The 27304-nt window shown below is 40.8% G+C and overlaps 1 protein-coding gene across 7 annotated transcripts in view; it reads right to left on the reverse strand.

Annotated features, from left to right (window-relative positions):
* Xpo7 (exportin 7) overlaps positions 1-27304 on the reverse strand; it is an 85990-nt gene that overhangs the window by 6139 nt on the left and 52547 nt on the right. For 6 of the 7 annotated variants that reach the window (NM_001108386.2, XM_087586196.1, XM_087586198.1 and 3 more), the window contains 19 exon segments: positions 35-173; positions 523-737; positions 1116-1198; positions 5539-5646; positions 6530-6618; positions 9836-9942; positions 10915-11023; positions 11388-11451; positions 12406-12486; positions 13624-13697; positions 14180-14315; positions 16022-16127; positions 16482-16675; positions 19322-19494; positions 21000-21146; positions 22177-22296; positions 23793-23866; positions 24721-24886; positions 26767-26871. In NM_001108386.2, coding sequence (NP_001101856.2) covers positions 35-173; positions 523-737; positions 1116-1198; positions 5539-5646; positions 6530-6618; positions 9836-9942; positions 10915-11023; positions 11388-11451; positions 12406-12486; positions 13624-13697; positions 14180-14315; positions 16022-16127; positions 16482-16675; positions 19322-19494; positions 21000-21146; positions 22177-22296; positions 23793-23866; positions 24721-24886; positions 26767-26871 — 2290 coding nt within the window. 7 annotated transcript variants of the gene reach the window in all.

Here is a 27304-nt window from a genome sequence, read left to right on the forward strand (position 1 = left end):
ACTGTGGCACAGACCAGATAGCCTAGGTGCTTACCAAGTGCAGTGAGTCCTTCAGAGATAGAAGAGAGGATGTACATGATGACATGAGGTTCCAGGCTTGCAATGAAGTTCATATGGTCCTGGGTCAGGACTTCCAGTAGTGAATAATAAGACTGGCTGAGCTTGGGATAATCCTGGGCAGAGAAGAAGGAAGAAGATCAGCTGGATCATTTGGTAGGGAGGGAGGTCATTAGCAAAATAGTTCTTTCAGTTGAGAAAACAAAAGACTTCGTTATAGCAGAAAAGAATGAGGTTGTAGTTTCTTGTTTGTTTGAGACACGATCTCTCTATACAGCCCTGGTTGGCCTGGACCTTGCTGTTGACCAGGCTGTTCTTGAACTCAAGAGATCTCCCTTCCTCTTCCTCCTAAGTGTTGGGATTAAAGGTGTGAAGTTGTAGTTCCTTAGGAAAACATTAAATCATAGTCACAGGCAGAAAATAAAATGAACACACTCCAAGCGTGAAGCTGCCAATGGGGCTTACCAGGAGGTCACTGTGAGGAATAGAGAGGAGCAGTTTAATGAAGGTCTGTAGGGCATTTTCCAAGGCATCATCTCCATAGAGACGGAAGACTCCAAAATTGACGTAGCTCCCACTGAGGGCAGCCTTCAGCATGGAGAAGCAGATGGAGATACCCTTGAGCTTCAAAGCATAGACCTGATCCTTTGGCACCTCTCCTAGTGTCAAGATACGATTGCCTGCAAAAACATATAAGAACTATGTATACAACTGTATTTATAGCACTTCTTTTTTTTTTTTTGGAAATAGGGTCTTACTATGTAGTTCTGTCTGCCCTTGAACTCACAGAGGTCTGCCCTGAGTTCCAAGTGTTGAGATTAAAGGCATTTGACACTACATCCAGTATTCATAATTTTAAAGTCATCCTAACGTTCTGATTCCAAAGGCATATACAATATACATTTCAGCAGCTCTTTGGTGACATCTGGTGGCCTAATACTTATGAATAAGGAACACAGGAACCCATGGAAATGCTGTCCTGGCTATTGTTAATCTAACCCGAGACCACACACTGTTGGACTCACTTCCAGGGGCATTTATCTCTCTAAAGCACCTACCATACATTGTTATCATCTTGCTGGTTTCTCGGAAAAGTAAGATACCATTGGGAGATGAAACATCAAATTGGAGTCGCTGAGATCTGAGCAGAAAATACAGAAAGACAACAAGTCAAAGTATTTCTTAGGAGATCAGGATCCTCTATGTTCTCATCGGTACTCAATGGGTGACCGAAAACTACGGCTGCAAACTGCTTACTCCACTGAAGAAAGAACCACACTTTTTATTCAATGATGCTGTCCCCCCCATTTATTTACTCATTCATTCATTTATTTACTTATTTTTTTCCAAACAGGGTTTCTCTGTGTAGCCCTGGTTATCCTGGAACTGTAGACCAGGCTGGCCTCAAACTCAAAGAGATGTGCTTGCCTCTGCCTCCTGAGAACTGGGATTAAAGTGTGTGTCACTACAGCCTGCCTGATATTGCTTCTTTCTTTTTCTCTTCAAGATAGGATTTGTTTAAAGCCCAACAATTTAGGTTCAAGCTCTGCTTCTCAAACAATGAAAACATTAAAATACAACCAAGTCAAACCAAAGAAAACAACAGACAGTAGATAAAACTAAAGGTTTTAAATTCTCCAGTTTTGTTTCTTGTATAGCTTCTACCAGTCATATATTCACAGGCTTGGTGGCAAGAGAAGGAGGGGTGAGCACTATTCTCTCTCCCTCTCCCTCTTTTGAGATATGGTCTCAGTATGTAACTCTCCCGGAACTCACTCAGTAGACCAAGGTGGTCTTGAACTCATAGTGATTTGCCTGTCTCTACTTCCTTAGTAGGTATTAAAAGCAATGTGCCATTATGCCTGGCAAAAACCACTGTTTTTTGTTTGTTTACTTTTTGAAACAGAGTTTCTCTGTCTAACCCTGGCTGTCTTGGAACTTGCTTTGTAGACCAGGCCTGTCTCTGCCTCCTGAGTCCTGGAATTAATGTTATGCACCACCACTGACAGCCTGGCTTCTTGTTACCACTTTCTTTCTTTTCTTCTTCCTTCCTTCCCTCCTTCCTTCCTTTCTTTCTAAGATTTATTTATGTATATGAGTACACTGTCATTGTCTTCAGACACACCGGAAGAGGGCGCCAAATCCCATTACAGATGGCTGTGAGCCATCATGTAGTTGCTGGGAATCGAACTCAGGACCTCTGAAAGAGCAGTCAGTGCTCTTAACCTCTGAGCCATCTCTCTAGTCCACCACTTGCAAAGAATACAAAGAGTTCTGGATTGCTCTAACACTCAAATATCAGACGGGGAAGGATAAATGTTAATAATCTTTGTTTTGGTTCCTGACTGTTCTTAAAGTCAGAATATGTGTTTTAGCTACCTAATTTTGGAGCAAATGTCATCTGGACCATTAAGGCCTCCAGAGGTCCTTTGTGACATCCTGCTGCCATTCAAGATGTCTTCTTGAATAAGCCCTAAAGTCACTCACTTTCTCTGTGTGTTCCCTGTTCCACTCTCACTCACTACAGTCTAGTCTTTACATGGCAGGTAGCAAGAATAACCTTAAATGATGGAACCAAATCATGGACAAAGGTGCATAAAATGCTTAGTACCTTCCTACTGTACTGAGAAAAAAATGCCTGCTCTTCAGTACTACTTGGTACCCCTGTACCAAGGCTCTGAGCACTGACTGGCACCTTTGCCCATGAATCTGACTTCCTCTATGAGCTGTGCTTGCTCACCAGGATCCTGTCACAGAGGCAATGCTCTGCCTTCAGTTCCAGCAAGTTGAGAGTATCTTAGGATGTTAAAGGAGCATTATCTGCTCACAATTTTTACCTGGAGTCCCACCGAATCTTTGTCATTCATATCCCTGCCATATATCAGTTTCTCTGAAAGGTTTTCCTTGACCCTCCCTCCAACTCCTTTCAATTTTTTTTTTTAACTTTTTTAAAAACAATACTTAACACTGCTAAAATTCTTTCTGTACTTTACTTTTGGGGAGCATAGGGTCTGATGTTGCACCCCAGGCTGGCTTGGTACTTATTAAAGCCCAACCTCACCTCAAATTTCCCGCAATCTACTTGCTCAACATATACTCAACTCATTTTTAGTGTCTTTCTTACAGGGCTACATCAGTTGAGGGTAGAGACTCTGTAAAAACAGCTAACAAGTTGCTTGACAAAGACTGGGTGCTCTCAGATACTATTTTATAAATTAATAGCTCTTGAATATAGGCCTCCTGGGGAGTTATGGCCCCTCTGAGTATTACACACTTCATCACTATAGTAGTTTTAAGGCTACAGAGAGAGCTCCAGGACAACCAGGGCTACACACAGAAACCCTTCCTTGAAAAACTAAAACCCAAACAAATAAACAAACAAGGGGGGCAGGCCTTGAGTGAAATTTACTCAAGAGGCCATGGTTGCTGGCAGGGCTTTCCTTTAAAAGCTCAATGGTGGTGATACACATTTAACTGCATCGCTCAGGAGGCAGAGGCAGGTAGACTGAGGACAGCCTGGTCTACAGTGTGAAGACAACCAGGGCTATACAAAGAAAGCCTGTCTCAAAAAAAATCTAAAAATGGAAAAAAAGAGTGTCATAAAAAAATTGATAACCATACCCACAACGGCAGAGCTAAGGCACTGTTTTTTCTTTTAATCCTAAAAAGTAAAACAATCTAAAATTAGGTGTATTGAAAATTTTATTACCTTGAAAAAGGGTCAATCTTTTTTAATCTAGCTACAGTTAGGCTAATAAACATCTCTCTCTCTCTCTTTCTCTCTTTCTCTCTCTCTCTCTCTCTCTCTCTCTCACATGCAAGCAAGCGGTATATGCATATGTACACATGTGTGCTTGCCTATGTATATGGAGACCAAAGGCTAGGGTCTTCTTACACTGCTCTACAACTCTTTTTTTCTGAGACAGGGTCTCACTATGTAGTCCTGGCTGGCCTCAAACTCAGAGATCCCCGTGCCTAACCCATTAAGTGCTCTGACTAAAGACTAAGTGCTCTGACTAAAAACATTCCTGGCTTTCCCACTATATTTGGAGACAGTGTCTCCTACACTGATTGGCCAGCACACTGTAAGAATTTGCTTATCTTTCTTCTTTCAGTGTATGGACTATGAATCTATATAGCCATACTTAAACTTTTATGTGGGTGCTGGGAATACAAACTCTGATCCTCACATTTGTACAGCAAGCACTTCATTCTCCCTTAGCCTTCTGTTGTTTTGAGACACAATCTCGCTCTGTAGCCTGGGTTACCCTGAAACAATCCTCCTGCCTTAGCCTCCTGAGTATTAGGATCATAAGTGGGCCATCTGCTCACTTAAATTAATAAACCTTTACTGAGAAAAGATTTAAGCTGGGTGGTATTGGCACAAGCCTTTAGTTCTAGCACTCAGAAGGCAGAGTCAGGAGGGTAGTCTACTGATTGAGTTCCAGGACAGCCAAGGCTACACAGAGAAACCTTGTCTTTGAGGATCCATGTTTGGTTGCCAGCACCTCTGTTATGTGGCTCACAACCACATGTAATTAATTATATCACAGTTTTAGAGGAAGTCAATGCCTCTCTCACCTCAGCTGGCACCTGCACTCATAATTGAAAATAAATTCTCACAAACTACAGGTACTTTAAAACAGTGTATCTTTCCTTGTAAATCCCTACTCTGAAATACAAAATGGCCAGCACCATACCCAAGTATCAATTTATGTATGTTTGGGCAGAGGAAGAAAGCAAACACCACTCTTGGCCAGGGTGTGTTTGTGGGGTGAAGTGGGGTGCTGTTAACACACACCTTTAGTTCCAGTGCTTGGGAGGCAGAGGCAGGTGGATCTGCATTAGTTTGAGGCCATCCTGGTCTACAGAGTGAGTTTTAGAACAGCAAAGGCTGAAAACCAACCAACCAACCAAACAAAAAACAAAAAAAACCCCAACCAACTAACCAACCAAAAAACCACCCCCCCAAACCAAAAACCAATTTGGGCTGCCAAGATTACTTCTTATTAAGAATTGACATCTTACGAAGGGCAGCGGGGGGGGGGGGGGGGGGGGGGGGGAATAGCCACCTTGGGTTGGAGATTTACCTGGGTTAGGAGTGTTTTCTAGCATGCAGGAAGCCCTGGTTTGATTCTAAGCATTGCAAAAATCAGGCATGTTGGTACATTCCTGTAATCCTAGAACCCAGGAGGAGGGATGAAGTTCAGGAGTTTCAGGCTCAACTTGGGCTACTGAGACTCTATCTCAAAACAAACATCCTGCTTCCCTCTCTACAACAAACAAATAAAACAAGATCTCCTGAGTCCTCTTGGTGATTTATTTCCTGCAGATAGCAATAGCTTTGTGTGGCTGGGAATATTTTTCAAATAACAAGAACACATATACTTTTACAAGTTTGCACATTTGATAGTAGTGCATTTAAGAAAGTGACTGACCTTAGGGGTTCTCGAGTAGCAGAGCACCTACCATCATGCTTACCTGTTATGAACTAATTCAGCCATCAGCTTGAGCACAGGTGTAGTACAGGCTGGGTCATGGTACCAGAGCTCAATTGCCCGCTGGAGAATTGGCATGTAGGAGGGATATCTATAAAGGAGGTGCTAAGGAACAAATTCTGAATCTGGACGTCACAGATTTTAAGTTTTTAGTGCTCATCTATAGCTCTTTATTTTTCTGTTGTGCTTACTAACCTGGGATATTTTTCTATGTGAGCAATGTCTGTCTTTTTGTTAGACTTAAGGAATACATTTCGATTCTCAGTGCCTTTATTTTTAAGAACACAGTGTATTTCAAATTTTTATTTATACTTTACCACTTGTATGACAGGAGATCAACTATTTCTTTTATGCTGGAGGAACTACAGGAGAAAAAGGTACTCAGATACTCAGATTTTGATGACAGATACAAGGTTGTAAAGTTAAGACTTTCTTCCTAGCTCTACACAGCTTTTTATAGTTAATGGCACAGGAGACCATGTCTGGCTTTTTTCTTTTCTTTTCTTCTTCTTCTTCTTTTTTTTTTTTTTTTTTCAAGACAGGGTTTTTCTGTACAGCCATGGCTATCCTGGAACTTGATGTACACAGCCTGCTGTAGACCAGGCTGGCCTCCAAGTTAAGGTTCCTCCCTCCTGTGTCTACCTCCTGAGTTCTGGGACTAAAGGCTTGCACCACCATGTGTGGCTTTTCCACACACAGTAAAATTCACGAGCAGCAATTCTACACTGAACTTGGTTCCCTAGCAATGTTTATCTGGAACCCAGATGAGAAACTGGGAAAGAGCTTTATGTACTAACCAGAGGGCAGGGTTGTGTCATGAGTGCCCTGAAGTGGGCTCCTCGGAGACAGTAGACCTTTTGGGTAACCATCTTCTTGAGCCACCAACCTGCCTCCCCCTTCTCCTTCCTCTCCTATCATATAGCCACACTCCAGCTATGGTCTGTGCAATACGTTTCCAGTCTGAGTTAGGATACATCCATTCGAAGAGCATCATGAAACTGGTCTTGGCATTGAAGGCAAAAGCTATCCCTCTCAGGTCTCTCACTAGGCCAACCAGAGTTCTCTGTAGCAGGATGTAGAAACAGAAGAAACACCTCAATTATAACCCTCTGACAGGAATTCCAAGCAATTGCAATCAGACTCTTTCACAGCTTGAAAAACACCCCTCCCCCAATATTATGAATCTATTTCTTAATGCTAGAATGAATCTTTTCACCTGAGAAATTAGTTTTGGAAACTTGATGTGCAGGCTGAAGATTTATTGGAACAAAATCTGAAATCCAAAATTCTCTATAATATATTGCAGGGGCAATCCTGAGGGCCTCACACGTGTGAGAAAAGCACTTTACCTGATTTAATAATCCCACATTGTAATAATCTCAAATTAATTTTTAGTATGCCCAGTAAGTAGAAAACCTTACATTATGAAACTGGTCTTACACAGAATCACTGGGGTAGGAGACAGGTCAGTGCTCTGATCCCTAAGACCCCTGCACTGCAAAAGAATAAAAGTCTTCATGACTAATAGTAAATGCAAAACATTACCTTCAGGCCAAGTGCATAAAGTGTACGTGTAACACAACTGGATTTTGTAATTAGACTTGAGTCCCATCCTCAAAATATCTCATTATATATATGCAAATATGCCAAAATCTGTTAAAAAAAATCTGAAATCCCAAACATCTCTTCTGGCCCAAGCATTTCAGATAAGGGATATACACCCAACACTTAGAATAATAGTATGGTCTATGCTCACTACTGCAAAAATGAAGTTAAGCTATTTTGTTCTCTATGCTAGAGCTTGAACCCACGGCCTCATGTATGTTAAAAAAAAAAAAAAGACTCTTCAGCACGGTAAATTTTAAGACATTAAAGAGATATATAAAGATCAGGAAAGCAAAATAACTCAGTTGTACCAAAGGCAAGGGGGGAAAAAACTCATATAAAGGCAGAAGAGGCTTACATCCCGAGTTCTTTATCCTAAGTGTAGACTCTACCAAGAAGAGAAAGGCAGTATCATTTTAACTTCCCTTGTACCCTGGCTACCTGGAAATAAGACTGATGTGTCAAACCTCAGAGCTGTTTATACATTACATTTTCCATTTGCAGAAGAGGCCTAGTAACTTTTCCATGGTCATGTTGCTTCTCAGAGTAGGGCATGAAACTTCTATCCAGATGCCAGATCTGATACTTGTAAGATGGCCCAGTGTGCTTTCTTTGCAAGCTGGTAACCTGAATTTGATCCCTGAACCATCTAAAGGTAGAAGAGACCTGACTACACACAGCTGTCTCCTGCTTCCACATATACTCTGTAGCATACACCATAGACCTGCAACAACAGACCATATACTCTCTCTCTCTCTTTCTTGAGCTATTAAATCCAATAGTTTCTTTCTCAATAGAATTTTTACTTGGGCATCCTGATTAATAAGATGACTATTTAAAAACCTATATAAGCTGGGTAGTAGTGGCAAACACCTTTGATCACAGGTCCTTTGACCTGGAGACAGAGGCAGACAAATTTTTGTGATATCAAGACCTGCCTGGTCTACAGAAAAAGTTCTAGAGCAGCCAGGGATACCTGAGAAGCCCTGTCTTGAAAACAAAACAAAACAAAACCCAAAACAACAACAACAAAAACAAATCAACAGATCAAAACAAAACAAAACACCAAAAAAACAAATAGAAAACCCAATTATATTATCATTAGAATGCCTGGGAATTTGAGGATGACTTGTTTAACTGAAGAGGCTGTATTACTCTATGAACAGTAGTCTTCTTTAAGCAAAGTATCTGAGCTGATACTTTCTAGCCTAAGATATAACAACCTAAAAGATTGGGGACATGGGCCATGACAGAAATAATGGGTGACCACTGCAGCTCATTGCCAATGTGGTTTCTTTAGGTAGTCTTATTACTTGCTTTGAATGGACTAAGATGATGGAAAAGAGCTGGCATTCACTGATGCTCTTAACTACTTGCCCCCTTTGAATGACTCGGACTCCAACATAAGCATAAAGTTGAGAAAGCTGTACAGAATGGTACTGCTCTCTGACTACCTTGCTGTGAAGTCTCTTAGTTTTCCATCTTTCGCAATTAAAAAAAAGTTTTTAAACATTTGTTTGTGTGTATACACACATTTGTGCTCACAGATATGTTACAGTGTATGTCAAAAGACAACTTGAAGGAGTTGGTCCTCTTCCCTCACTGTGTGGGTAATGGAGATTGGATGTAGGTTGTTAGGCTTGGTCGAGTGTCCACCCATTGAGCAAATGTGCTGTTTCCTAAGTACTGCCACAGGGCCACTACCAATGCCGACATCCTCAGGTCTTCTGGATTTGATACGGTATCTACAATCAGGTGAGCGTGTATACAAAGTAAACATGGAAGAGTAACAATCGAATGACAGTTTTGAAAGCCAGAACTCAAGAATGAAAAAACTAACTTAAAACTTGACATGTAGAATATGGAAATTTAAAGAATAATGTGTGTTTTTTTTTTTTTTTTTTTGGTCTGTTTGTTTCATTGTAGTGTGGGGTTTGAACCCAGGGGCTTCCAGTGTTCTAGTAAGTGGTTTGACAGAGCCATAATTCCTAGGCTCCTCAAAAGAAATCTCACAGAAATAAGGAATCGCAAAGAACTCAATAATAATGAAAATGCCATGTACCAAAATTTATGGGTTTTGAAAATGTGTTTTGAGTTGGGGGGGCAGGTAGGAAAAATCTGGAAGAAGCTGGGGGAAGGGACATTGTGATCAAAATACATGATGTGAAAAACATTTTCTGCAATTAAAAAGAGAAAAAAGAAAATCCATTTCATGACATGGAAAAGCACCTAACACTGTACATGTCAAACAGTAAAGATGACAAAGTTTACTTTCAAACTAAAAACATTCACATGCAGAAATACTTTTGGAATAAAATGCCTAGTTTTATAGCTTTACAATAAGAAAAAGCTGCAAAGAATTGAGTAACTCGAAGAAAAACATGAAAACAAAGGTAGAAAACACATAAAAAAAAATGGGACACCGTTCAAGATACAGCAGTGATTCAAAAGACAGTAAGAGAACTGTTACTTCACGTTAACACATCTAAAATGTACATAACAATCTCTAGACACAGATAAAGATCCACTTTAATATGAAGGCTTCAAGAGCCCCAGAGACTCAGATGTCAACTAGTTTGTAGAAAAGCTGCACCCTTTTGGCAGCTACCTAATTCTTCATTTACCAGGGACTGCCTTTAGCCAGAAGCCAACTAGTTCATGGGTGGAGGACTCACCTTTGCCTCTTGTTCATTGAAACTGTTAGTGCTGAACATCTGGGCCACAGCCTCAAACGCTGCTGTTAGTGGGAGCATGAATTGTTCATACTGATCTTCATCCTCTCCTGCAAGGGAAATGACCCTGAGTGTGACTCTGATGCCAACAAATCCAAGCTGGGAATGCTTGAGAAAGAAGTTGGGTAAAAGAGGAGGAGGCCACAAGGTAACCCACAGGTTCCGTTAACTATGCCAAAGGGCGTTAGTAGTCATTCAGGTCAAATGTTCGCTGAGACATGCATATGCACAAGGCACTACTTGCTGTTTATTTTGTACTCAGTGAGAAAGGACCAAGACTACTGCATTAGAACTAGGTGAGACGCTTCTGGAAGCTTTACTCACATGCACTTTCTTTAGTCTTTCATAAACCTAGAAGGTGTCCTGTCATTTTAGTAGGATTAAATTAAAACAACTCAAAACCGCAATGACAACCACCACGGAGCAACAATGACTAGTTGAACCCCCAGTGCTACTTAGGTGACTAACCTTCCCTGTTCATATGCCCTGGAGACCTACATAATTAAACCTTTGTTGACTGGGTCAGGTGGGTTGCTCATTAGTGTGGGGTGGAGGCAGTTCTGGCCAATAAAAACCTCAATACTTCTCTTATTTTATGGATACTGTAGTCAGAGAGAGAATTTTATATTTGAAAAACTATTTTAGACAAAGATCTCACTATATTTCTTTGGTTGGTCTCAAAACCACAGCCTTCTTGCCTCAGTCTTCCAAACAAAGGAATAATAGCTTCACACTACTGTATTCAGCTTAAAGAGAATTTTAAAGATATGGCATATCAAGTTAAAAACTTGGTTGCAAATTGTTACTCTATATTATCAAGCATGGCAGTTTAATGTTTTTTTTTTTTTGTTTTTTTTTGTTTTTTTTTTTTTAATGAAAGGGGAGGGGATGTTATTTCAGATGTTTTTGGTCACTGTGGAAACAATCAAGAAGACTCGCCCTATTTCTCTACTCTCTGTCCTGAGATAAAAATTTCGTACGGGCCAGATTACATCTTGAGCCTCTAGGGTTTATTGCAGTACCTAAATCCACCATGAGGAGACGCCCAAGTGCTGTGTAGAAGGTAGTCCGACACCGCATGTCTGTCAGGTTGGACTGATTGTTAATACCCAAAAATGAAAAGTGCTCGCTCTATTAAAAAAAAGAAAACAAGTTAAAAAGGTAAAAACATGGGTTAAGAGGTAGAACGCAAGTCAGTAATTTCAGAATTACTGAGCCCTTGCACGCTAGCCCCATGGCCATTCTTTAAGGATACATGTATGCTTCACTTTTTAAAGTTACTGTGGCTGTTATTACCGTTTTATCCCAGGTATATACAGCAGTAGGTGACCTTAATATGGCTCAGGCATCCTGACCCCCAAAGCAGCTCTGTGATAGGAGTGTAATCTGGCAGAGATGCAGGACCCAGGGCCTCAACTGAAACACTTGGTTTGCAGTGCTGAGGAAGTATGGTGGGTGGCCGGAGAACCGACGGAGAGAGGCTGGGATCACTCACCGTGTGATTGTTCAGCATGAACTGTACAGCGCTAAGCTTCACTAGCTTCCTTACACTACTGTATGTAAAGACAAAGGGTCACAGTCAAGGAAAGTGTGGCACAAACTAAGAATGGTCCAGAGTAAGGACACTTTCCCTAGATGTTTTATTTTCTAAGCCACATGAGCACAGTACTGCCCAATAAGGAGTGTTTGTTAGTGTCTCGTAAGAGAACAACGCCCATGTCAAACTGCTACTTTTTTTTTTTTTTTTTTAATTAACTTGAGTATTTCTTATATACATTTCGAGTGTTATTCCCTTTCCCGGTTTCCGGGCAAACATCCCCCTCCCCTTCTTTATGGGTGTTCCCCTCCCCATCCTCCCCCCATTGCCGCCCTCCCCCCAACAATCTAGTTCACTGGGGGGTTCAGTCTTAAAACTGCTACTTTTAAGAAAATCAGTACCATAGCAATTTCCCCTTAGAATCAGATTATCCCACGGTAGCTCCTCCTGACAGGGACTTCAAGAGAGACTTTATGCTTTAAAGCCTTGCCTGAGTATCCACTGTGCATTGTGAGTAGACTCCTCTCTTACTCTGAAAGGTTCTAGCTATAAACAGTTTTTTTAGAAGTTAGAAAAGGTTGCTTAAGAAATTGTTTTGTGGTTCCTGTACTTGCTGGCTCCCAATTGCGGAGCAATGCAAACTTTAGAGCAGACGTTGTTCAGATCAAGGACAGCAAGCCGTGTCAGGGTGCTTACACCGAGGAGCCACAAGGCTCTTCCCACTGCAGATGCTAAAGGCTTAGTTAGAGACCGTACCAGCGAGCTATATTCTGGGTCCCTAGTATTAATTTATAAATCTTAGGACCAGTCAGGGTTAACTATTATATTGTGTGGTGCCTCACTTTTAGGGACTTAGAATTATTCTAGATTCTGTGTAAATATCGTCTTTGGCCAGGAAAACAGAAGACACCTGAGTATACACAAGCAGGAAGCCATACAAGTTTCTGAGTCGCTCAGGGTCTAGTTTAAAGGATATCCAATGGAGAGGTCGTTGAGAAGCTGCAGTGTCTTGGAGGTGATTGGCTCACAACGACCCCAGTACTTCAAGTTGGTGATGCTGAAGGACACAAAGAAAAAAGAAGAGAGAGATTTTTGATGTGTTTGATTTCCTTGAGGGAGAAAGAAGAAATTCATCAATCAAGTCACCACACATCTGCATCACCAATTCACAGACATCACGACCACAGGAAAAAAAAAAGGGTATAAAATCTCTGTACTTACATTTGGTTGACTAGAAAAATTATCCTTCAGATAATCTTCACTACTTGGTTCCAAAGCTACACTGGCCCATACCCAGGCCCTTGGAATTCTGGGGCACTCCAGGGCTGATTTCTGCAGCAAGGGTAAGAGATTTCTGCGGCAGTGATAACATGCGGACGTATGCAACTCTGCACCTGCACCATCCACTGTCAGCTGCAGAACTCTAGTAGCCCTTGCTTCTGGATTCTTGGCTGGCAGAGTCCTTTAGACCCCCTTTGCTTTTTCCATTTTAAATTATTAACCAGCTCATGGATATCAGTGTTTAGGCTTGGGACAGTTGCAAGGAAGCAAAATGGTACTTTGCACACAGCCCTGGGTTATCAATATTTGACTCCTAGTGTGTACTTTGATAAATTGAGCTCCTAAAGAGGAAAATGTAACCAAGGGACATAACTTAAAAAACAACAAAAACAAAAACAGAAAAAGGGCCAATTAGGAGCATTGACTTTGAAGACATTCAAATAGCAGGAGCAAATTTTGGAGACTCAAGACTCCTGGAGGAAATGATGTTTCCTGAAAACAGTAAGCCCATGAGAGTGAGGCTTTCCCCATGGGTATGGGGCAGGCATTCCTAATGGAAGTCAGCACCAGAAAACAAATGCCTACTTTGGGCATCCCAGACAGCTCAATGGTCAAGAGTGAAAGGACAAACACCAATCACCCGGGAGCAGCTCCATTTTGATAGTGCCGTGACATGATTTGAACTGTGATTCCAGAGGCTAAAGAGAGGATTCGGCAAAATTCTATACAAGCCTGGAATGCTCTGGGGCCGGGCCATATCTAAGCACAGCGTGTCACACACTCAAATGCACAATTCTCTGACGCAAACGATCAAGGCTGGAATAGTAAGGCAGTGGCAGCCCAGTGCCTGGGTCACTGCTCAGCTGCAACAGGACAGCAGGACCTCTTGCTGATGGCAAGCCGCAACACTTACACTTTTCCTATGAAGACACTCAGCACCATCGTCTCATCATTCAGCCCCAGAACTTCTGAGAGTCGGCGGTACAGCTGGTGTCATGCAAAGTAAGAGAAAAGAATCAGAAGACACAGATCAGAGCCCACACAAACCCGAACTCTCTAAAAGATGTCCACACCCAGGGTGTAAGATGTCGGACAGTCCTGGGAAGTTGTACTGAAGGACAGGCTAGCTTCAGTGGCCTAAGTTCTAGATGGAGGCTGTGTTCTCTTATTGGCCCCCTTCAATCCTGAAATTCTCCAAACACTGCCAAAACCACCGGCTGTTCTCTACACCCATTCATGTATAGAGACTAAGAACTGCCAATTTGGGGGAGTACAACAGATGTTCCGACTGGCCATTTGCTAAGCATACGGAGCACTAGAGAAACAGGCCCCATGCACTGATTATTCTGAAAACATTTGGACTATCCAGTACTGAAAATCTGGACCCTTATTGTAACTGTGATCAACTGCTCCCCTCTACCAGCAACTCTACATCTGAGAAGAGAGAAACAGAGGTGTGAGTCTGTTACCTTTGAGGATTTCTGCACCTGGTCCCCAATGTAGATCTTACGAAACTGCTCAAAAAAACTCAGCATGGCCAATTCGAGCTTCTCATTACCAGCCTGAGCCAAGCGGGAATCTGTCAAGTTCATAAGCTGGAGCACCCTGGAAGAAGAGAAGCAATGATTCTCTCAACAGCAAGGTATCTTGGGCACTGTAAACGATGTTAAGTTAGCTCAAAATCAAACACGTCTTTATCCCTCACTTTGGGAATTGCCTCTTCTGCAAGCACTAAATGTTGGCGAGGAAACAAGGTCTCTACTGCTAAGAAACAGTGGTTAAAAACCAATATAAAGGGAATCATTTTTTTTTTTTCTGGAACTCCTATGAGATTGTGGATGGAATGACCTTCTGCATTGAAATTCATCTATGCAGATGAATGGGATTGGGCTAGCCCATTGCTTCTTAATCTTCCTTTTTCACAGAGTCTTGAAAGAAAGGGAGACATGGCAAAAAGGTCACGGGCAGAAACCACTTCCAGGGACAAATAGAAGATACACTACCAGTGACTTCAATCTTTTGCTTTGTACCCTTCTCTGCCAAACAAGGATGTGGTCAAAGTTGAATAAGTAAAAATGACATTTTTATAGCTGAATTAATTAGCATTTTACAGAATGAAGACAGCAACTACTTGTGACATATGAGTACGTTAGATTCACTTACTGTGTTGCAACACCCAAGAGGACAGCTCATGAGAGCTGTCTAAACTGCATTTATTATGACACATATGTGGTATCAGAAAGGGACTCTGATTTCATTCTTAGAGCATCCTTGTTCACTAGCTTTAGCAATGGCTAGCGGGACAATACTATGTATACTTTTGCCACAGAAAAGGCAAAAGAGCATCTAATAACCAAATGAGGTAGAAAGACACAAATGAGAATTTTTCAGAACTCAGATTTATAGAGTGAGTATCTAGGAACCAATGCTGTATAAGTGTCCTTCCTAGGAAGGATATGTGAAAAGTTCAACGTTTAATGGTGGCAGCTCTCTGTAGGGCTCTATAATCATTTTAAAACACACAGCCATATTCTGTCCCCTTCTTCTCACCTCTTACAGTACAGCAGCTTTCTAGAAGCTGCAGGGTGGATGGTATCACCACACACTGATGTAGAGATGGTATTCTTGAGATTTGTGTTTGCATGTAATGGGTTTGTTACTATAGTAAAATGATATTTACTTTTATTTTTATTTATTTATAGACACAAAATTTCATTATATAGCCTTGGGTGGCCTAGAGCTCAATATGTAGAGCACACAGACTGGCCTTGAATTCAGAGATCTACTTACCTCATCCTCCCCACTTTAACTTAGAAAACTTTCAGTAACTTTTAATACTCAGTGGTTCCTTTTTTCTAATGAAAGGAGAACTACAGATACAATACAATGCGAAAGCCTGTGGGTCATCAAGGGTATGGCAAAGGGCTGTGACAGGCTATAGGAGTGCTGCAATTTAACTTTTATGATACCAAGGAACCAGCTTCCTCTTAGATGGGTCAGCATTGCAAATACAGCCCACACTGTCTAACTCTGAGACACTTGTCCTGAACAGATCAATGATTACCCTCTCATTTGCCTTCCTAATTCCAGATACAACATTTCCCTGCTGATTACTGCTAAAATGATTTTAGTCTAAGTCACGGGCAGAGTTCTTACTGCATGCATAAAAGAGAGCTAACTAGAACAGCAGGTCCACGTCCTCATGGGCATAGAGCTGCTAAAGGTTTCCTGGAGTTGATGGGAAGCGTCAGTAGACCTAATGGGTGCTGAGTAGTCAGGTAGAACGAAAGGCTTCCACAGGGCACACTTACCGACAGACAAGCTCACCATCCATTGCATCTTGCTCATCAGTGCTGGCAAAAGACACTCGGCCACCAATCACAGCTCCAATGATGTAGACCAACCACGTCAGTCGTCCTAGAGTAGGTAAAAGACGCTTTAGTGACTGTCCCCTTGCCACTGTTGTAAAGACACTTCTTACTAGAAGGCTCCTTGACCTTGAGATTCCTTTAGTAAATCTTACTTTTCTGATAGAAGATGGCTACCACTTTACTCTGGTAAGATTGATGACACCAAGAGGGAAAGTGATCAGATAACGAGCTTCCTTACTTATTCTGCCCTAGCACTCTGTGGTATTGTCATTCATTCATTCACTCTTTGTATGGAGGTAATAGCACGTAATAAATCCTTTTGTTGGCAGGGGAGCAAAGCGAGGCATCGAGAGGGAAGAGGACTGACAGTACCTCTGTGCTCCCTGCACACTGTACTCACCCTCTTGCACTGCAATGTCCATTGGGCTGGCGCTGGCACTCTGCAGCAATTCTTGGTAGGACTGGGCCGACTGGTCAAACAGCTGCACAAGGAGCGCGCATGTCTTCTCATACTCACACCGCCCGATGGTGGACAGCTGGTCCAACTGTTGCTGGACCAGACCTGTATCCTCCAGGGGATCCTCCAGGCCATCCCTACTCCCAAGAAAGAAGGCAGCTCTCTTTAATTTCCTTGATACAGCAGCACTTTCTCCTTAACCATAGAGGAGCAACATTAATTTTACCCAAGGGAAGATATTTAAAAAGATTTATGACAGATATCTTTGTCCCAGTACCAGATAGTTTGTTGAGCCTGAATCTTCTCAATTTCTTTGTATTTGTCTGATATTGAACCCGGCAGTCTTATGTTTCTAACCCTTCTGAACTCTTGTGTTTTCCTTCTTTTATTTAATTAAATTTATTTTTTTTTTCCTTCTGTGACAGGGTTTCTCTATCCTAGAACTTGCTCTGTAGACCAGGCTGGCCTTGAAATAGAGATCAACCTGCCTCTGTCTCCTGGGTACTAGGATTAAAGGTGTACACCATTACCATCCAGCTTATTTTAAATTCTTTTAAAATTACATTTTTTAACTATTACTGTGTATGCATGCATGCTAAAGTATGCATATGTAGATCTGAGGACAAGCTATAGAAATCAGTTCTTTTCTTTTACCAAGTGGGTCCTGGGAATCGACGGGTTGTCAACCAGGGTTAGAGACAGGTATTTCTGATTCATCTTGAAGGCCCATAAAGAGTAACTTCTTGGGGCTGGAGAGGTGGCTCAGTGGTTAAGAGCACTGACTGCTCTTCCAGAGGTCCTGAGTTCAATTCCCAACAACCACATGGTGGCTCACAACCATCTATAATGAGATCTGATGCCCTCTTCTGGTGTGTCTGACAGCTATAGTGTACTCATATACATAAATAAATAAATCTTAAAAAAAAAAAAGAGTAACCTCTTTTCCCTTTTTTTTTTTTTTTTAAATTTTGTTTTTGTGGTGCTGGGATTGAATTTGGTGCATGTCAGGCACGTATTCTACTGCTGAACTACCCTAGGTCTTCCTAGCCAATCTTTCTGATTACTGTATACTTGGGAGACTCTAAACACATATTCCTGTAATTGAAGTTATGACCAATTAGGTTTAGGGAATTAAAAACTTTCATGAGGAAGGCAGTATGTTTCTCCCAGCAATGCAAAAATTTAGATGAATTCCATGTGTCATCAAGTTCAATCCTGCTATATAGAAAACATGTAACTGTAAGAATAATCATATGAAGTACGATTCTTTACTTAACAAAGCTTACTCAATAGTCTTGTTTATACCCAATTTTGCCATGTATACTTTGGAACCAAACTGGTGGTTTAGCTTCTCACTTCTGGTTTCTGAATTGTGGCTCTGCACCAGGTCTTGCCTTATCTACTCTTCCTTAGCTTTTTTATACCACTTTGCCCTATGGTGAGATCTCTACTGTTCTGCTGTAGCATGGCAATGCCAGAAGCAGCCGCAGCCAACAGCTGGATGTTCTCCACATGCTACATACAGTGCTAAGTTGTATTCACTCTCCTAAGACACAAGGGAATCTTATTACTATTTGTTTATAAAAAAAAGGAAATGCAGGAACATGCCCAAGCGTATATAGCTATTAAAACTGGCTTAGTGGGTCTAGATTCTCTGCAATATTTCTCCACCCCCCAGCATTGCCTCCTGGAAGTCAAATGACTAGACAAAGGCTTTCCAGTGAACTTCATGAATGCTCCTATTTTGAAATGACTCAAGTCATAAATAAAAAATTTGGGCCTGTAAGATGACTCAGCAGATAAAGGCATTTGATGCCAAGCCTGATGATGGGAGCTTGGCCCCTGGGATGACATGTCGGAAGAAGAAACAGACACATAGACACAAAAACATACATCAACCATACACTAAAGACAACCCAATGTCCTTCTTGACTGTGAACAAATAAAGGATAAAATAAAAACAACCCCCCAAACCACAATAAAAAATGCCAAACAATAAAATATCACAAACCAACAAATAAATCCAAACATTGTAGTCCCAGTATATTATGAGATATGCAATGAAAGGATATGAGAACAGTCCCTAAAGAAAGGTGATCTGATTTAATATACGACATGTCTTAAAAGGCCTGGCAATTCTCTTTTTTAAAGTGATTTAATTGTCTTTATTTTATGGGCATTAGTGTTTTGCCTGCACCTATGTCTATGTGAGGGTGTTAAATTCCCAGGAACTGGAGTTATAGACTGTTGTGAGCTGTTACACGGGTATAGGTCCTTGGGAAGAGCAGTCAGTGCTCTTAACTACTGAGCCATCTCTCAAGCCACAGTCTGACATTTCTTTAATTATGGGTTTCTGGTCCATTTAGCAGTCAAAGCAGATGGGAGCCTATATACTAACATGACAAATCAATGATAAGCTTGCTAGAACTGCATCTTTTTACAATCTCTGAAATTAGAGTCAGTTACGATTTGACCTTCCTTGTAATCTCATTTATCTATTTCTTTAGGAAGTCTCACTAAATTCCATACTTGGACATTCTATATTTTACTTCCTGTGTCCTATAAACAGTCCTCACCTTTGAAGAGTTATCAGTGGCAAGGGTAAGCACATGAGACACTGCTGTGGCTATTGATACAAAAGGACATGAACAAGGTATCAGAAGGAAAGACAAAGACTGTTGGCAAACACAGTGCTGATACACCTCTCCCTTTGAGACTTCATTTCTAGTAACTATGACACAAGTCTGTTGGTAAGGGTATGTAGTGGTAATATATTTCCTTACCTCAGAATGATGTGCACAGATTCCAAACGGGATGTGATATAGGCTTTGGTGACCTCAGGAGTATATGTTTCCAGCATATGGGGCTCTGTGGCTTTGACATATGGCACAGAGGCTGCCAGCCGCTGCCATAGGCTCAGGAGATAGTGCACACTATTTGGGGCAAATTCCCAGTGCTAAGATCAACAAAAGAACACAGGCATGATTTTCATTTCTGTGCATAAAATCCCAGGCCATCTGACACAAAGAATAACAAAGTTAAGGTTTTAGGGGTTCCCATCTGTGTATGCCAATTAACTCTTTGATTTAAACTGGATAGACACTAGCTATGGTGGTTTAATACATGTCTCCTATGAGCCTGGGCATTTAAACACTTGGTCACCAGTTGGCAGTGCTGTGTGGGAAGATTTAGGTGCAGTCTTGTTGGAGGGAATCTGTTAAAGGAGCAGGGTTGTCAGAGTTCATAGCTTTGCCCAAGTTCGCTCTCTTATCCTTGTTCCTGCTACTGAAGATGTGACCTATCCGCTTCCTGATCCTGCCACCATGCTTGTCCCTTGCTGCTTGCCTCTACCACCATGGACTCTTTGTATTGGTTTCTTTTGAGACAAGGTCACATTATCTAGTTCTGGATGACCTGGAACTCACTACACAGATGAGACTCATAGGGATTCACCTGCCTCTGCCTCCTAGGTGCTGGGATTAAAGACAAGTACCACCATGTATGGTCCATTATAGACTCAGCCTTCTAAAACCACAAACCAAGTAAACTCTTCATTCTCTAAGTTGCTTTTAGTCATGGTATTTTATCACACCAGCAAAACAGTAATGAATACACTAGTATTTCAGATTCAAGAGTTTAGTGAGAAATAAGGTGCTTCAGTGCTGGCTATATAAATCCAGATGACAGGAAAGATGCATAAAAGTGGGTCTGAGACACCAGAATGCAGGAAAATTGCTGGTTAGTTTCTAAGAAATTATGAGAAGGCAAAGTCCCACTCTGAAACTAGTGAGCCAGAAATCACAGGGAAGAGACTCAAGCTCTCAGATGAACGCTGTACAATGTAAGTCACACAGCAAGAGACCTTTAAAGTGCTGCTACATGAAGAGTGAGCGAGGGAGCGAGGGAGCAAGGAGGGGGGCATCTATTTTCTCTCGTTCTTCAGTCTAGATCCCTGTTTTATCTTCTGCTTTCCAGAGGAATAATAAAGGCTTCTCTTAGTCCTGGATATAACCTGGGGCTTTAAGTTTGGTAGGTAAACACTCTTCTACTGAGTCATGTCCTCAGTCCTTCTCAATTTTAATTACTGTCCTTCTAATTTCTATATGTTTCTCCAACCAAAGTTACTGAACTGTGTTTTTTGTGGTGCTGAGAGCAAACACAGTCTCACAAATATGAGACAAGTGTTTTACCACTGAACTAGAACTCCAACCCTTTTCCTTACACCCATGAATGTAAATAGTCTATAATAGTAACTACTTTGCAGGGTATGTTATAGGTATAAAATACTCTTTTTTCTTCCTGTAATTCTGAAGATTGAAATCAGAATCTCATACATGTTAGGGAAATGCTTAATCACCAAGCTATACTCCAACTCCAAAAATGTTTTTATAGGGTTAAAATTATTACACAAGAGAAGAGATCCCAATAATTAAAGAGAAAGACCAGTGATCAGAGACAAACCTGTAGGCTGGTCACTGTGAAGTTGGCTATCAACCGGATAACATCAGGGTAGTTTTCCACTTTTACCAGTTCTCCCAGTTGGTAGTTACTCTTTAACCGAGCCAGTAGTCTGCAGAACTCATGGTAATTGTTTGGGTCTGATAAACTCTGGCAATGGCATAGGAAGAAAATAAAATGGAAAATGTGATCACCACACTCCAAGAATGACATGTGTTTGGTGCAGCAAGGGGAAGGGCATTTTTTAGCTTCTGGGCTGCAAATAATCATGATTTAGAACACAGTCACAGAAGGCTTGGAAACAAGTAAAATGTTACTTTTAAAAGCTCTGGTCATCTCAGATATATTTGCTTCCCATAGATCAAAGGGAAGCTAATTAATTTCATTTCACATATGTTGAAATGATTGCTAATGAAGCACCTTAGTTCTTTTTAATCAACAAAAGCTGAACAAATGTTTCATGTTGTATCACAACTATTAGATGTCTATTATATACTAGTAAATAATTATGTCCACTATTATGAAATGTAAATTATCAGTATATTTGTATTTCCTTACGAATATTAGTCTCTACTAATGATCAGGACAGAAACTTGGTTTTATTCACTTACACAATCCTGGCACATGGTAAGTCTCAATACAGTTTGCTGAATGAATAGAGGCATTTTTAAAGAGAGGGACAAAGTTAAGTATATTTAAAAACCCACCACTTTAGAATTTTCTCTTTTCCAACTATAGAGAATAATGGAAGAAAAGTGGTATTTAAAGGGAAAAAAATTAAAGCCATCAAATTATGGGATGTACTTTTGGAACTAAGTATTTCGCTTCCAACCTAAAGAAGCCTAGGTCACTCATATCAATGTTAAACACTGAGAACCAAAAGCAACCTTTAGATTCTTAATTTCTCAAGGGAGCTCTGCCCCCGCCCCCATACACACAATGGCTCCATCTTTGCTGGCTTGTATCTGATGACCTCTCCTCCTGATTACTGTATTCTGGAGTTACATAGCCCAAGCTCCTCTTTGGAGCAAATCCTCCCCACAACTACCCATTTATCTTTGGAGGTGCAGACTAAGCTGCTTCCAGGGATTTTTGCCATTTATAGCCCTTAATGAACTTCCTTCAGACTTCTGCAGCCAGCCATATATTAATTCAGTGTATATATTCTCAGAAATCTTACCTGTGGATTTTCCAGTATCCGTTTAACACCATCAACAAGATGAGAGAGAAACTTGGCCCTCTCAGCGTTGTTAAATAGGGATCTTCGGACTGAGGCAATCTGTACTAAGCAGGACAACACCTGCGAGCACAGCACACACATTTGGTAAGACTGACAGCTATGGCCTCTGTAATATTCACTAGCTTTATCAAAGAAAGAACCCACGTTCATCACAGCAATGCCCCATGGCTACATTCAGCCTGGAAAATTCCCTTATATGGTATCTATCTCTGACTACTCCAATCATTTCTTTGATCCCTTTTTATCTATACTTAAACCTTAAAAACACCAAGCAGTTTATAGTTTCAATAAAGCTTGAGGTTTAGATTTTTTGCTTTAATAAAATCAAATTCTGCTTATAGAACTAGGATAAAATAATCAGGTCAAATCTATGCTCTGAAAAAAGTGTTTTCTTCTCTTTCCTACCTACTGTGCTAGCTCTTTGCTGTCTGTCCTTCCAGATCTAGGTCTGGGTCTTTTCTATATAATCTGTTCCCAGGAAGGTGAACGTCTGTCAGCAGTGGCACAGCTGCTGCTCTTGTTCTGGCCTGGCCTCGGACACAGGGAAGCACTAGGTTAGAAGGTACAAAGACAAAGTTGTTCTCCCTTCCCACTCCCACTGGACCACAACAGGCAGTTTCTGTATAACTGCCATAGCTTTTGCTGTAATGCTGTCTCTTAGTATATAGGCTGAGCTCTCCTAGGCCTCCACTCCCACCAGCCTCAAAGGGCATATATCACCTGCCTTGTTGGGTCACTGTGAGTTGCTCCATTATAAAAGTCTGTTTTCACTCTCTACTCTTCCTGAAGTGACTTCCATCCATTACTTTACTGTGTTCCTATGTGTATTTCATGTACAATAGTATTTAAGTCCACAAATCCCCGGACCTACAAGGTTTTAGAACACCAATGACCTTCTGATTTAAGGTGAAGTTACTGCTTTAAAGGACAGACATACCATTCCTGACAGTATCCCAATGCTTTCTGGGAGAAAGGCACATTGGTCTTTCATTTTATCATTTATCACTATGTGACTTTGGCCCCAGGGACTTTCTTTTCTTCTTTCCCTCAAACTTGTTATTGTACTGAATTTCCAGCACAGTGGCCTCTATTTCCCATGTGTGGGGATTATAGGAATGCCTGAAGGATTTTAAAAACACCTCAGCCAGTCTCAAAGTTTAGCTAGACAAGTATCAAATGACTCTTCCTTCACACACTAGCAAATGACAAGCACTAGGGTTACAGACACAAGATGGGACACAAAGAGATGACAGCCATAGCCTGACCACAGAAAGAAGAATAAAAACAGTGAAGATTCTGTTACTAGAACCTTCAGAGTCATCTGGACAACTAATCCTGGTGTATTCTGCTTCTTTCCCTTTAGAACAGGGTTTTCTATGTAGCCCTGGCTGTCCTTAAGCTTGCTATATAGACAAAGCTGTCTTTGAACAGAGATCTTCCTACTATCACACCTGGCTTACTCCTATGATTTTGCAAAACAAAATAGACCTACCATTTACTCGCCAACACTATGTTCTAGAAATAGGTTTGCTTTACAAACTACGGTTCTGACTTACCAAAGGTGAGAATGAAGGAGGAATGGAATGATACAGGTCAAAAAACAGCTGCAGAGTCGAAGAATCTAAGAATGCTAGGAGAAGAGAAGACAAAGAATGTGCCTTTACTATGCCTGCATGCATTTTCCCCCTGCATTATATATTAGGGACCATACATATACTTCTGATTTTTTTGTCAAAGAAGCATCATTTTCTCAGAAATCAATAGACTAGTAGAGATTGTTTTCTTTTCTCTAGGTTAGAAAAACAGTACCAATTTAAACTCCTCTACAAAGTGTTTGTCTTTTTGACTCTCAAGGAACTTTAGATAATCTTAATCCCTCTTCCCACGTGCTTGCTCTTAGGAAAAAACCACAAGCTGAAATTCTTTTGTTCATATTTTGTTTTTCTAAGATAGGGTCTTGCCTTCTGGCCTTGAACCTGGGTCTTCCTGTATCAGCTGGGACCACAGGTAAGTTACACGGCATGGCCCTGTTTTGAAGTAAGAGAAATAGTGGCTAGAGATGGCTAACCAGTTAAAAGTACTTGATATTCTTCAATAAGACCTGGGATCAGTTCTTAGCATCCACATGGTGGCTCACAACTGTCTGTAACTCCTGTTCCTGCAGATCCAATATCCCCTTTTGGCCTCTGAGTGCACCAGGCACACAAGTGGTACACAGACATACATATAGGTAAAAAACCCATACACATAAAATTAAAAAACAAACTCACTCACCCCCCAGAAATGTCAGGGCAGAGGTGTTGTTATTCAGTAATTTTAAGTTCTCCATGAATCTATTACTTCATGAACCCTCATCATATTGTAAAGAAAGGCGTGAAAACACTAAGGTTTGTTCAAAGTAAAAAAAGAATTATAAGGCCTTTCTGGATTATCCTACAGACACAGGGCAGGTAGATTTAGACTTAGGTTGGAGCTCTCTGTTACCTGATCTCCAGCTGGTGGGGATCTGAACTGTACACAGGTCATCTGAGGACTCATCAGTAGATGTGCCGATAAAATCAAAGTTCAGACAGTTATGGGTGAGTTTGAGCAGTTGCATTAGCAAGCCATGCTGACTTTCATCATTCAAGTTCAGATTCTTTCCTGATGCCTGGAAAAATCATCACACAATGAGCTCCAAATACTTCTCTCTTCATAGGTTCAGAAGCAGGCTATTCAGAAGCCGGAAAAGAACTGTACTTGAGCATAGTAAAATCTTTTTACTCCAGAAAGATGTTGTACTTCTTTTGTTTTTCAAAACAGGGTTACTCTGTGTAGCCCAGGCTGGCCTCAAACTCAAGAGGTCTACTTGCCTCTGCCTCAAAAGTGCTAGGATCAAAGGCATGTACCACCACCACCCATCAGTTGCTACACTTTTACTATACAATGTTATTGGAAACAAAAAACAAAAACAAACAAAAAAAACCCCCAAAAACCAAACAAACAAAAAAAACAACAAAAACTTTACTTGTTCTTTTAGTATTAACGTGTATGTAAAAATATGAAGCTGACATTTAACACTTCTTCTTCCTATGTAATAATGGCTACTGGGAATCATAAACCATGTGGGATGTGGCAGTGGGATGTGGGTAGTAATTGCTAGGCATGGCTGAAATGAAACTATGGGCAGAGTTCAGAGTAAGCTTTACAATTTCCCTCCTCTTCGTAACAACCACCATTATCAAACATTTTTTCTAATGAGAATTAAAACAAAATTACTCCTGAATACTACATATTTATCTGCAGTGTATCTGTAGACTTACAGCCAGATTCTGTACCGTAATAACTGTGGCAGCAGTTTCCAAGGAACTACTGGGTGTGTGTCTGTGTGTGTGTGTGTGTGTGTGTGTGTGTGTGTGTGTGTGTGTGTGTGTGTGTGTGTGTGTGTGTGTATGTATGTATGTGTGCGCGCGAGCACGCCACTCAGTGCTGGCCAATTATTTCTCATAGGATCAGGGAGGAGGATTTGATCCTTAGTTTTTTTCAAAAGCTAATTCTCCCAGTGGATGCCATGGCTTTGTTGGTACCACAGCTTTGTCTGGAAGCTTGCTGGACAAAGGAACATTTGTAAATTTGGGGTATAACAAAAAAAAAGGTATCATTGATAGACAAAACAGAAAGAAAAATACAAATTTGTCTCTGAAGCTAAAATTGGAAAAGATCAGAAACTGAGAATAAAAACATGTAAGAGTGAACCAAAAAGCCATAGGCTATCCCTAACTGGCTCTCCAAGTTGAAGAAGCCACCTGACACTATTATAAATGTGTTTGACACCCCCTGCTTCCTTCATTACTCTTTCTGTGACATGGTCTTACTCTGTAGCCTAGGCATGTTGTACAGGGTTTTTGTGGCACTGGGGACTGAACTCAGCCAGGTTCTCATGCATGGTAGGTAAGTGCTCTACCTGACTTTGATTAATTCAATAATATCAGTAAGTGAAATTAAAACCAGCTCAGTATTTAAAGCAGTTAATTTCCTTATGGGATACTGCCTCTCCCTAAGTCGATACTAAAAAAATTTAAACCACCCTTCTTTACAGATGTTGCTTCTTAATTTGCTGCTGTTAACTCAGCAGGGAACAGAAGTCACCTAGTTTTGTATGGTAACAATGTAGTCTGAACCTGCTCTCAGAACACTTAAAAATCTAAACACCATAAAGCTAACATGTTTCCATTCTGTATAGACTTTTTATGTGGCTATAAAACAACAAACAGCAAAATTCTAATTTTGTAGTAAACTAGATTCCCTGAAGACAGGAACAAGGAATGAATGCTCACCTACTGCTTTTTATCTAGAGGAACAGCTTTTAAATGGGGAAACCACTCGATCTTTCTCTAAGTCAGTAATCAACCTGGCTAGCTGTTTCTCCATCTCTAGATATATATAACATGAGAGATGATGGACTCAGTTAGGTGCTGACCTCTGACAAGTCCCATTCACTCTTACTCTCGAAAAAGGAACTACGAGTTATGACCTAATTTATAACCATACCTGTTTCAGTAAATTGCAGGAAAGTGTGAAGATATCAAACAGTGATGAGTCTCGGAAGGAAGAGGCTATTTTTCTGTGTTTGGTTAAAGGATGGGTGGTGTCTGCCTGTGTAAGAAAGAATAAGCCAATCCAAGTTTTAAAATTAATTGGGGGAGGTTCACATATATTTTAAATAAACCAGAAGGATTTCCAAATAACATAATATAAACACAAAATTCATTTTTTTAGCTTAATTTATTATTGAATCAGATCAAGTAGGACCATGAGAAGTCAGGGGGTTGCTCTTGGCTATCATGACCTCAAATTTCTCTAGTGTATAGAGGAAGAGAAAAACTGCACACACTGTTGGCATACATTGGTAGCAATTGCTGTCATGTGATATCATGGCTTAGTTACCAAACCAGGCACAGTAGCAAGGCTAGGCTTTGGTAAGTTAACCCATCAGGGCTGAAGCAAGTGAACAATTTCAAAGCAGCCATCAATAGCCATGAAGTTGAATAAAGGAACGGCTCACTTCACTCTCTAACATATTTCAACA

Source organism: Rattus norvegicus, chromosome 15, assembly GCF_021556685.1.
Source record: "Rattus norvegicus strain SHRSP/BbbUtx chromosome 15, alternate assembly SHRSP_T2T, whole genome shotgun sequence".
Lineage (NCBI taxonomy): Eukaryota > Metazoa > Chordata > Mammalia > Rodentia > Muridae > Rattus > Rattus norvegicus.